The 13,078-nt window shown below is 38.5% G+C and overlaps 1 protein-coding gene across 1 annotated transcript in view; it reads left to right on the forward strand.

The window, feature by feature from the left end:
• MGAT5 (alpha-1,6-mannosylglycoprotein 6-beta-N-acetylglucosaminyltransferase) overlaps positions 1-13,078 on the forward strand; it is a 114,740-nt gene that overhangs the window by 81,227 nt on the left and 20,435 nt on the right. The window contains exons 12-13 of the mRNA XM_066323144.1: positions 825-958; positions 11,385-11,534. Of these exons, the coding sequence (XP_066179241.1) occupies positions 825-958; positions 11,385-11,534 (284 nt within the window). The remainder of the gene's footprint in view (positions 1-824; positions 959-11,384; positions 11,535-13,078) is intronic.

A 13,078-nucleotide genomic window follows, 5' to 3' on the forward strand; every position in this document is an offset into this window, starting at 1 on the left:
AACCCAATGCCAAACAACAAAACATCTTACTTTAATGAGCCTAAATATCTGTGTCTTTACAGGAGGGAGAATAGTGACCAGCACTGCTGGATGTCACTGCTGGAAAATAGACCAGCAGGGGCTAAAAACAATACAAAAAGCTAGGAGTAAATTGCATATCCTTTGCACACACTTTTTTTGCCTGGATTGGATTGAAAACAGTTTTGCCAACTTCACTTGCCACCTCTAAATATTTTATGATCACTCTGTCTGGGAGATTTAGGCAATGCAATTTGTATTCTGATTTGCATAGTGTGACTTGGTAGGGCAGTAATTAGCATGGGTATGTAATACACAGTGAGTTGGGTGCTTGGTGTTGGTAATTCCAGTACGGGAGGTGAACCCAGGAAATTTGCTAAAATTTATTTATGTCATTGAGCAACACCCAGCTTTGCTAATGAGCATAAATCCAGAGGGGTTTCAAACTGTTGGTATTGCATCTCTGAGATTTGTCAAGCTGGGTTTCTTTTATCTCTGATAATAAAATAGAGCTTAGCACACAGACAAAAAAGATCATTACCATTGGACTCAGTCCAGCTGCAGAGTTTTTATTATCAGAAACAAGACAGAAAATAGCTGCTTACTCCTGTAGGCATATGGAGCAGGATTTAAAATTATTAAAAACTATTTTGGATAATAAAGCAAGCAAATGTGTCTTCCAGTACTAATAAAGAGGTGATCAGTTCCATAATGTGTTCCTTATAGCTTCTTTTCTGACAACATTCACTGTAATGTGGCATTAACCAGTACTTTCAAAGGTGCTGAATCTGCTCTGTTTCTTACAGCTCACACCCCAGATAACAGCTTCCTTGGATTTGTGGTAGAGCAGCATCTGAATTCCAGTGACATTAAACACATAAATGACATCAAAAGGCAGAATCAATCTCTCGTTTATGGCAAAGTAGATAATTTCTGGAAGGTGAGTATTTTTATACTCGGATGCTTGAGCAAATTTATGTTGATCAATATAATAAAGCACAATTTGAAATTTGAAAGTGTCCCATCTGTCTAAACCCATTAAGTTCTTTTTCTGGAAACAAATGTATTTGAATAATTAAACTGAACATTTTGGAGTCTTTCTGTCAGAGAAACTTCTGTCTGGATTGATGTGGGTCCTTTGCTATTTCTGTACGCTTTTCTGATAGAATAAAAAACATAGTCTTAATGGCACGATAATTTTAGAAAATGTAGAAGGCTGGTAAATATAATGGAAAATTTAAGGTGTGAGCTTTCATCAATCATGAGTAAAGCTGTCATTGAATTACTTCTATTTCTATATGTACAACGAAAAATGTGCTGCATTTTGAGATGAAAGTTCTGTTTCACAAAAGGCTCTAAAGGTGTGCACTCTCATTTTATCTTCTTGTAATAATATCAGAATGTTGTTTCTTTAATATTGCCATTAGTGTATTTTCTCTCATCTGCAGAAGAGAGCAGCAGAATAATAACAACATGAAGGTTTTGTCATATTTTCACTAAATTATATTGTGTTATTAAGTTATAGTGGTCTCTTTTTTTCCACCCACTGTCCTTTGCTCTGGCTCCTTCTTCCAGGCTGACACACCTGGGAATGTGTCTCTCATGCAGTTTTCAGAGATTACTAAATAGTAACTGGATTTCTTCCAAGTTACCTCTGGCTCTGTGTGCCCAAATACTCTGTATGCCCATATCTTCCATGTGCCTTCCCTCCTGCCTAAAAAGACCTTACTTTTAAGCCTCTTGTCAGCTGAAAAAGGAATTATCAGTGCCATACATAGGGCCAAACAATGTAACAGTGTGAGACCACCTGGTCTCACATTGTCATTCCTTTTCTCTTTACTGGCATGAGAATATTGGTCTTTCAAATCACAGAAGCAGCATTCATTCTGGTGACTGAGATGATACAGAATGGATTCTCTAAAGATGACAGCTACAAATAAATGGTCCATCTGTGAGACAAACCAAAACTAAAACTCAATAGAAACAGTAGAATGTTTGCAGCAGTAGCAGAACAGGTGGAGCTGGATGCTTCTTGGCTACTGCACTGAGAAAATATATAGTAAATACATGAAAGTATTTATTTATTCTGTTTGGCTCGTGGTAGAGAAGGACTTAGTGTGCCCCTATGTGCTGCCTCTCCTGTCTGCAGGGTGCTGGAGCAGAGCTGGAATCCTTTCTTCAAGTCTTCTCAAGCTTAGGCTCTTGTACTTACACTTGTGTCTCTACTTGTACTTTTACTAGTGACTGATCTCATCATCAGCCTCTCAAGAACAGCAGCATGCAATACCTAAACTCCCTGACCTGATCTGCAGTGCACATCAGCAGAAGGATGTGTTGAATAGTAGCTGGATTTAAGGAACAAGACAGCTCCTTAGTCACGGGGGTGTTTTTCACTGACATATATATATATCCTTCTTGGTTTATTCAGTCTGTGTGCATAGTTTATATGCCCAGAGGGGAGATTTGTGATTAGTCTCAGATTCTGTATGACACACAGGATATTCATGGGCTGATTAAGACAAAAACGTGGCTTTTTGGAAAAGAATATCCAGTCTTGATTTTTAAATAGCACACAATGGAAAGCCCACTGTTTCCCCTGGGGAAGTCCTGCAATAATTGCCTTCTCTCTTAAGACTTTGCATTATTTCTGGTACAGATTTCCATATGGTTGTTTCCAGTCTTATTAGCAGTTATAAACTTTCTCAGCTGGACTGATAATGTTTCTGTTCTGTTGCCATGTAGAAATATATAGGTTGAGGTCAGAGTAACCCATAGTCCTGTCCTGAAAAGCCTGTATATGCTGATCCCCTGAGAGCTTTGTGCTTTCTAATCCTTAAGAGTTTTCACTTGTCTGTTTTCTCTGAACTTTCTCAGAGTATTCACATTCCTCTTGAAATGTGAATGTTTGCAGAGGGCACGTGGGCCATAGCAGCATCAAATCCAAAAGGAAATACTGTCTTGTTTTTAGACAGGTCCCCTTTCCACCATTAGGAACTCTCAGCCAAAACCTTTTGTAAAGTGCTGCTTTTCAAGTCACTGCTGTGTTTTATCAGTATTGCTTGTCTTGTTTTTTTCCAAGATGTTTGATATGGTATCTGACCATATTAAAATGTGCACTGTGTGCTGGTAACATCGAGCAGATTAAAACTGTAACTTGCAGATTTTAACTGCAGTCATGCCCATATGCACTCATATATAAAGTGCAAATCACTGCAGATAGACTTTGAATCACTTACAGTGTGGGATTTCTTATCTGGAGTGATAAAATCCAATTCTTGTGATCAAGAGAAAGCCTGAACTAATCTTGTGTCTGTGTAATTTGCTTATTTCACGTTTCTTTCATTTTCCCTGCTCAGTGCTCTTTTCATCTGCCACCACGGCTTGTATGGAACCAGACTAATCTATTTATCCTCCTCCTGTTCTTTCTGCTGAACGTGGCCAATTAATGAGAGGTGTAATCTGCACAGAGTACATGTGTCACTGCTGGGGGTGATCAGTCACTAGAGCAGCACAGTGGGGAGGGGAGAGCCTTCCTGTCCCCAGACTTTGGTCCTTTTGGGGAAGAGCAGTGGCAAATCGATTCTTTCATTTTAAACCAAGCAGGCTGAAGTGGGACTGAAGTGTGCCCAGGACCTTTTATCCCTGGGACTAGATAAATACATATAGTTTTATATTTATATTATATATAAATATATTTCTTTATATAGCCATGGACATGGGTTCTTACCTGTGCCTGAGCCCAGTGACAGCCATCCCATATCACAGTGGGTACACCTTTTGAGGTCAGGGAGTATGTATGGTGCAGAGGGTATAAGATAAATGTACTTTATTTCTCTCTAGGAACTAAATCAGTCTTAAGTGGGTTGAGGATTACAAATCCTGAGGCATTTTTTGTGAAAAAGAGTAATTGTCATTTGAAGTTGTCATCGCTAAATGTAATGGCAGAGGGATGTGTACACTGTGTATGGTTTCTCTGTTCTCCTAAAGAACAGAGATTTTCTCTGAAGAATTTTGCCACTTTTCTGAAGGTTATCTTTAGAGGTAAGCTGTGAAGGGCAACATTTGCCATGTTTTGGAAAAGTGTTGGTTTGGATTAAAGGTTTGTCTGGGATTTTTGGCCCTAAGGGGTAAAGAGAGTCCTGTCTATGCCAAAGTAGAGGGGGAAAAAAAGACTTAATAAAATGTGTGTGAAACCCATAATGCTCTCCATTATCAAAATTTGCTTTAATTACAGAACATTTCAATTAAAAGAGAATGTTGAAGCCTTTCATGTTGCCTTAGCTCCTGTTCCTAAATATTTTCCTTGTTCTTCTTCCTGTAACTTACTATTAAACTCTCCTGCTAATTTGACCCTTAATCCTAGAAGGAAAAGTCAAGATTAATTTTGCAGTACTCATATTTTTTTATATTATTTTTTTTGTGGGTTGCTGTGAGAGAAGTCAGAAGGTTGCTTGTATCAGAAAATAGGCATCAATGCATAACATAAGTATATGATGACTGCTTTCATATTTTATTATAGTGTATTGGAGCTGTCTTGAAAATATTTGTATAGTTAGAGGCAAAATAACGTGTGAGTTTCTTGCTAATGCCACTTGAAAAGCTGGGCATTCGCCTTAAATATGTACTGCCTGCACAGCAACTTCTGAAGAGCTGCACTGGAAATGGTTACCTTTAGCTCGTTCTCAATGGGAAAGCACATCACTGAGGCTGTTCACATTAATGTCTTCCCTCTATAGCTCCAGGGAATGTGTAATGAAGTGTAATTTCCCCATCATATGCCCTCTTGCATGAGGCGGGAGGAAAGTCCCTTCCTTCTGGTTGGGTTTTTGTGCTTCTTGTTTAGCATTGTACTTTGAATAAATATTTCATTTCAACTTTTAAACTAAAAGGAAAATAAATAAAGGGACAGAAGTTCCTCCTCACCTTTTCTCCCACGTGGTCAGTGCACTCACAGACTTGTCCTGTGGTCATTCTATGTTGTGTTGCTCTGAATGTGCAGCAGCCCTGGGCGCTTCTCAATCCATCAAAAGTTACCCTAGAGCCTGGCACCAGGGGCACTGTCCTGCCTTGTGCCACAGAGACAAAACTAGAATGAGCCAGACACTTCAGCTCAGCAGCATCTCTGAAATTCCCATTTCCTTCTGAAAGCAGTACGAATCAGAAACAAGCCAGTCAAAACAAATGAGTGCAGTAAATAACACTTTTAAAGGCATATTCTTTAACATATATTGAGAAAATTAGAAATTTATTCATTATGAAGAAAGAAAGAAAGAAAACTATGTTTTTCATGATTCATTTACCTGTCAGGTCAGTGATCAGGTTCTCACTTTGCAGAACTCTTCAGCTGCAAAATGAATTGAGGTCCAAAGTACTGATTAACACAATTATCTACTGCTACTTGGATACCAGAAAACCAACCCAACCTTTTCTTCCTGTGGTCCCACATCCTATTTTCATCTGTGCCCCTTCACTTTTCTTCTTCAGCACTTACAGTGAACAAGGGTGTCTCCTTGGTTCTGGAAATTTCCATTCAAAGGACAGGAAATTGGTGCTTAGGTGTTGGTGTGCATTACATGACAATGAAATTGTCCAGTCTTGGGAAAACCTCAGTGTTTAAAAAACCCTAAACCTTCATGGGTGAAAAAGCTGAGGAAAAGCAACTGGATAAGGTTCTTCAACTCTGCCAGAAATCCTAACCCCTCACTGAGATGTTTTATTCTTTCTTTGTGCAAAATTTATATATGTGCCAATGTGTGTTTTATTCAGAGATATATGGGACCTAAAAAAGAAGCCATAAATGGACATTCAGGAAGAGCAAGAGCATGGCAAAGTTATATAATACCTCCCTTGCAAATTCTCTTTCCAGCTTTTCTAATTTGGTGTATTTCCTGAATCTGTTTCTCTGTTGATAAACTGTCTGCTCACACATTTCTGAGATCTCAGTACCAGGTGATTTCAAAGTGTTTGTTTGATTGTGAACCTATACAAAGTTTGTTGGGTTTTTTTTTGGTTTTTTTTTTTTTGCCTCTGGAACTTTCTCTGTCATGGAATCCCTCAATCTATGGCCTATTGCAGGAGAAATTATTAACTTGGGCATTTTTCTAAACCTGTCCCCTATGAGCTTTGTTTGGATTTTTTTTGCATAGGACATTTCAAATTGTCAGTCACTGTCCACGTTCTTTATGCCAACTTTGGGTTTGTAAACCTCCCTTATATTTTGATAAGTTATCTTTTTCAAACTGAAGAATTGTTAAAGAAGTTTTTGCAGGTTTCTGGGTGTAACAGTGGAAACTGTTCTGTGTCTTGGATCCTTCTTACCCTTCTCAGAACACTGTCCGATCTTTTCAGCTTCTTTTCAAGAAAATGGACCAGAAGTGCAGCACTGTGTGAGGACAGAGAAAATGTTTTTTACAGAATAGCTCAATAATATTCTCTTTATTCTGAATTTCTTTCAAAAAATTCCTGTCACTTACTTGACTGGTGAGTGGACTGACTGCTGCTGAACAAGGGACTGATTTTTTTTTTTTTCATGAGCCATAATCATGTGTTGTTATAATGCAAAGTCTTCATTCTGGAGTGACACTGGTTAGCTCAGGGCTTTCTTTCCACCCTTGAAGTGAGGACTTCTTTTCAACATTTCTGTCACTTCAGTTAAGTTACCAAGCATGTTTTATTTCTGTGAGAAGAAGTCTATGCAGCAGTGGGGGAAAACATTGGAAAATTCTTTTAGCTGAAGCACAGAGTATATGATCCCCATATTCATGGTTAATATTTAGTTTTGTGCCATACAGTGCTTAGTACAAATGCCAGAGATTATTGTGGCCTTGTGTTAACTCCCTGTGTCTGAGACTAATAAGTCTTGTGCCAGCTACTGCCTCCTTATTTACTTGTATTAGTGATTAATATGTACTGGCTGATATCTTAGTTTTGAGAACGAGGATTGTGTGTTAGAGAAAAGAAGGATAAGAGGAGTACATTATGACTTGACGACATATTTCAGATACTTTCAAGGAGAAAACATTCCTCAAAAGAGCCAGAAGCAAATCCAAACAAGTCCATGGCAATAATTAGCACATGTGATGTATTCAGAAAATGTGATGGATGTGTATTAATTTCAGGAGTATGACCTGGTCTGTTAAGTTACTGAGGATGCATGCTTTGGGAGAATTTCCCGTGCATCCAGGGCTGCTAATAAGGTAATGTCAGCTTTCTAACCTGACTAATTGGTTGAAGTTTATTTCCTGGGGTTTGGTGACAATTGAATTTATCAGATGGTCTCTTTTCTAGTCTCTGTGTCCCTTAAATTGCTGAGGGGGGACTTTTTCAAAAGCTTTAAAACCCCAGATGTTCGATATTAAGATGTTTTTATGCAACATTTTGAAGTTAGTTTGACTTTTGTTTCTGTGAATAATGACAGGGTACTTTTGTCACTTCTCTGTTCTCTTTCCCATGATGATTATTCATTCACAAGAGTGATTCCCAAGCTCTCCCTGGGAGATTGAATTCCTTTAAGAACTTTAAAGAATTCCTAGAAGCTGATTGGCTTCTTTAGGAAATTCCACCAGTTTGGTGAGAGGGGATTTCCTTGGACAGGAAGAATTGTCATTATCATTTTGATGGCTTTAAGTGGTTACATAGTTAACTCTTTATTTAAATTTCAGATTACTTGTTCAGTGTAGAATTCATACTTACTAGTCATGAATCACTGAATCTTCTCCACATCCATTTATGAATTCAGGGCAGTTTGAGTTTCGTATTTGACTTCAACGAGACTTAATCTACTCTTTATGATTTACCCTTGTAAAACACTGTATGAATTTGACTCTCTTAATATTCCCCAGCCTTTGTGCACTCTTCTAGCTCCCTGCTAGACAGGATTTTCATTATTCAGGCTTGTCTTGAGAAGCCTTTGAGAGCGTGACAGTTCTCGAGCAGAGATTATGTTTGTGTCACAATCTCCATTGTCACACCTTGCATGTACACTGCATTTTGGCTTACTTTTGACTTGACACTTCCACAGATAAGCACTCAGATGACAGGACTTCTCGACTTTACAGTGTGCATTCAGGATATACACAAAGATGTATCCTGGTACTTGCTTTTCTGAATTCCATTTGTCAAGCTTTATAAAACCATTCTGAATTTGTCAGTGCAAGGAAGTGAGGCTGGATAGATGGGCTGTTTTAAATATGTTTTGCAGTCTGAACTTTCAAGCCATAAAACAGCTGAGGATTCAGAATCAAGCTCTTGTGTAATGCAGTTGGACTGTAGTGGTGCTTAATTTCATTCGGTGCTGGATATTTGGTGTTCTGTGAGGGCACCTGAATGGTCCAAAATTGCAAAATACTGTCATTACCTTGGACTGGCAAACTGTTGGTGAAGCAGAGTTGTTAATTACCAGCAGCTTCTACACTGAGAAAACTAAAAGCAGAGTTCAGTTCTTGATGAGCCATGTTTCCACCACGGGTTTTTGTAGCTTTTATATTTAAATTTTTCACCCACCAAACTTAAAATTTCACCTCTTCATACTGTGTCTTGTCAACGTTGTCCTAGGGAAAGACTTATCAAACAGTTGTCACTTGATTTCTTTGAGGAGAAAGGCCTTATCATGATGCTTTTAGAAGTAGGTGGAAATGATTGATGAACAGTAATAACAGTTCTGCAGTCAGTGATCAACAAAAAGTACTTTCCTGAATGGCATGTTTATTTTAGCTGCTGAAAAATTGTTTCAGAAAAGGTTTGTGTGGCTGTTACTCACTGTTACATTTCCATTTTGATGCTGAGGAGAAATAATTTGCCTTTTTTAAAATGTGATTATCTTCCATCCTCTAAGTCTAGGATTGCAGTATGGACAGCAGGGTGAACAAAGCCTGACACAAACCGCAGAGAATGTCAGGTTTGCATTACTCCCCAGCAGCTCGTGGTCTTGTCTCTTTGAATCCATCTTGGAGAAAGTAAAGTTCAAGTGGTCTAAGATAAAAAAATAATTATATCTGCTCCCAAGTGAGCAACTCAGGAAGCAGATAAATAGTTGAAGGAATGTTAGTATTTTGTTTGCAAGGCACATTTCTCGCTTTATTTACATGTAGCCTTTCTATTTGTAAATGCCATTTTTGCACTCTCTCATTTTCTAGTTCACTCTTTTTAATGTCCAGAATTAGATTATGTGTCCTGATTATTTTTCTCAGGTGACTTCCTAGAATACATATTTTTATGATCCAAAATTCTGCAAGGAATGTAGAAATTTGGGACCACTCAGTTGCAAAAAGGAGACAAATGCTAGTGAGCTTTAGGTAAAGTACAAGGTGCTAATAGTACTTTCATGGTACTTTATAGATGATGATGAAAGGTTTTTTTGACTCAAAGTAAATAAGAAAATAAATGAGATTTTGGTTGGATAAATTATCCGTTTATTTGGATAATAAATGTTTTATCTGTGGTTTTAGACTCTCAATTGTGAAAGGAGTCAGTCATATGCCTAAGTAATAGTTTCCTTTTAAGGCTGTGCATGGTTAATGTCATTTTAAAGCAGGCAAATATTCTGTAAAAGGTTTGTAAAATTGTCATTGCAGTCTTGAAAAGAAGTGCAGTATTAGGTAATCTTGATTTTGTTCTTTTTAATTGCTTGCTCCTCAGATTTTTCCTGAGTTAGAGTGCATTTGTGTCAGCAGGGTTTGTATCATGAGCCAGTAAAATCTGAGGCAAGTGCCTTGGTGTCGTAGCTTTTATATTTAAATTTTTCACCCACCAAACTTAAAATTTGGTGGATCATGTCAGTAGTACCTGCTGCTTCCTTGCCTTCCATTCCAAACCCTGAACACTCCAAGTTCTGCATGTACTAAAAGCCAGGCAGGCAGGATTAAGGTATCCTCTGGAAACAAGACCAGGCCACTCCTTTTGACATTTCTCTTGCTCATTTTCAAAGAAAAAGTTATAAATGGATTTTCTCTTGACAAAGCATACAAGTTTCTCACAGTTTCTAATTATGGTATTTTAGCAGTTATGTGAGGAACTTCTCTTACAGAGTAATTCAACTTTGAAGTAAAAAAATGGAACAAGCTTTTAGTTTTTTGAATAATTTGTGTTCATTATTAAGAAGAGCTGCCACATGGAACAGGAAGGCATCTTTGTCTTTCTCTGTTGGCTGTTTTATGTAATATTCAGCCCAGGACAGTGTCTGGCTGGTGCAGCCTTGGCAGAGCTGCCAGAAGGGACATTCAGGGATGGGTCAGCCCATCCTCCCCAGCACAAGCAGGTCACCAGCAGAGCAGGCTGAAGGGAGAAACCACTGTTATGGGCATTAAAAACCCTCTGCAACAATTAATTCAGCCAGGAAGCTGTAAGAAGTAGCACTCATCCCACCTAGCCCTGACACCTCCTTCTCCAGGGTTGGAAAAGACAGAATTTTCACCAGTCTACTTGTCCTTTGAGTGAACTTCGGTAAAATTGTTGGCCAGCTTTCACACGGGGCTGTGGAGGAACAGTGCACAGAATTTACATGACAAAAATAGTGAGTGAAAGTAGAATTGGTAAAAACTTGCTTGCTGCCAAGAAGTATAGCAACTTGTTGCCTGATTTTAGAGCTATTACTAAGACTATGTGCAAATATTGAGGGAAAGTCTTCTGATCTGTGTTGCAGCCTGCATGTAAATACAGTCTTCAGCTAATTGCCTTGGAATGCCAGTAGTCTTTAAAACTCAAAAAAACATATGGCACTGAAAGTAAAGTAATTCTTGTGTGCAAACTAGGATGGTGTGCTATCTTTTCCTTTATTTTTTTTAATGCAACATAAAAGCCATTGCTCTTCTCTGGGTCTTTTCCAAAATGCCTTTACATCTTCAAGTAGGTGGAGCATTTGTAGATCTCTCATGGAGCTCAGACATTGGGTATTTAGATAAAGGAATGTGTTCTGTTATTCAGTTGGCAAGACTGCATCTTGCTAAGGTGGCTTTCACCTCTTCCTTCACATAGAAGATAATTATTTCGCACCTTTGACCAAAGCAGTGAAAACTTGATATTTCAAAATGATTTTTTAGTATTTTTAGGCTAAGTATTGTTTTGGCATGCTGAGATTACAGCTGTCTGATGGCATCCTGATTTTTGTCCGATTAGAAATTAAGAGGGCCTTGGAATTGACTTCTTTATACCTCGGCTATGAGTGAAAAAGCTACAGTTTTCTTCCAATTTAGTAGAAAACCAAACTAGTAATGTAATGAAAGATCAAACATTATAGAAATCAAATAGGAATGAGTGAACTTCTTCTTTCCCTAGCTTTTGTGACATGGGAGATAAAAAACCAGCTCTGATTAAATATTGCTTCTCCAAATCCGTAACGACTGAAAATATTTTTTTCCTTGCCCTTACAGGATAAGAAGGCTTACCTGGATGTCATCCACACCTACATGGAGGTCCATGGCACTGTTCATGGCACAAGCACCATGTACATTCCTGGCTATGTAAAGAACCATGGAATTCTCAGCGGGAGGGATTTGCAGTTTCTACTGAGGGAAACCAAAGTAAGTTTGTGGAGCAGGAGTGGTGGCAAAAAATACCTCCAAAGGGAGGGTGTCTGAAGTGTATGCATTTCACCTCCTATGAATAGGCTCCTAATTTAAAAGCACTGGAAAAAAAATTACCATGTGTAAAGGAGCTTAAGTAGTGTTCTGTGTGCCAAGAATATGTTTTTCATCCTGTCGGCGTTTGGTGGATTGACAGCTCATATTAGAAAATTGAGATGACAACCTACAGCCCCATTTAACAACCAGCCTGAGAAACAGGGATAAATGCATTTTTCATTTTCTCGAATGTGATATTCAGCTCAGGGAGATTATCAGCTGAGGATGTGCTCTGTTTTACATCCCTGAGGTCAAAGTTAGGTAACATCCGAAAGCTGCACAGCCACATGCATGCTCTGCCCTCCCAGTGACTTTAACCCAGAGCAACCCTGCTCTCTCAGGGACAAAAGCAAAGCTGCACTTCATTTGCCATTCATGTCCTTCCTCTGCCTCAGCTGTGCACAGAGAGTGAGCACAAGAGCGTGGCTTTTTGTGATGTGCTTTGCCTGTGGCTCCAGAGTCAAGGGAACTCAAGATGAGGGACAGGATGTACATTGAAATAAACTTTTCTCCCCATGGTTTTGTCGGGATTCTCTGCCCTTTCCATAAACTTTGTGGCACTTTGCAGCATTAAAACACTTCAGTGGATTTCATTTGAATAGGATGTTTAACTTCAAGTTTATGAAAGAGGGGGGTTGTGTGTCTAAATTAGCAAAATCCGTGGAAGTGCACCACTGTTGACAGTTTCTTGCTGTGCACTTCCATAGAAAAATCTCTTTAAAAAAAAAAAGAAAATAAAAAAGCAAACACCTCTTAGGCTTCCCACACAACTGCAGAGATCTCCTTTTTTAAGTACTTGGGAAAATGATGGTAATTTGACATCTCTGTGTGACAGCTGTTGGTAAATTACAAGTTTTTAAAGGCAACCACTGTGTGTATGCGCTTGATGCTTGCAGATACACATAATGTTGCATATTAAAAAGTCAACATTTGCTTTCGTCATAGATAATCTGAGATTACACAGCTTTCGCCTGTGTGGAGTATGAAATCCCTGTGTTAATCATAATGTGGGAAGAATATTGACCTTGTGATAACCCCAGGCATGAACAATGACTACCTCCTAAAAAAACATGTGTTTTATTCAGTGAAACAGTAAAATAAGCAAATGGACTTCCTACAGAATTACTGAAGCCCCTATACAGATGTCAGTTCATAATAATAGTTATATTTAATTAAGCCCTTTCTTTAATTTTTTATCAGCCATCTTGCATGTATCACATTAAAAACTTGCTTTTCAGTATTAACTAGATACCTCATCTAGTTGTTATTGGCTATATTTGCTGGGCTCTAGGATGCAATGTAAAGATACATTCAATTTAGGACAAATTCAAGTTGATAATTTAGTTGTATGGATTTTGTGACATGGGAGGTAGCAGACTGCTTCCACTCAGACTTTGAGCAGTAATTGCAGCATCCAATAGAAGAGACTCCGTTGGGATTGGAAG

The sequence above is a fragment of the Sylvia atricapilla genome, chromosome 7 (genome assembly GCF_009819655.1).
Source record: "Sylvia atricapilla isolate bSylAtr1 chromosome 7, bSylAtr1.pri, whole genome shotgun sequence".
NCBI classification, from domain to species: Eukaryota; Metazoa; Chordata; class Aves; order Passeriformes; family Sylviidae; genus Sylvia; species Sylvia atricapilla.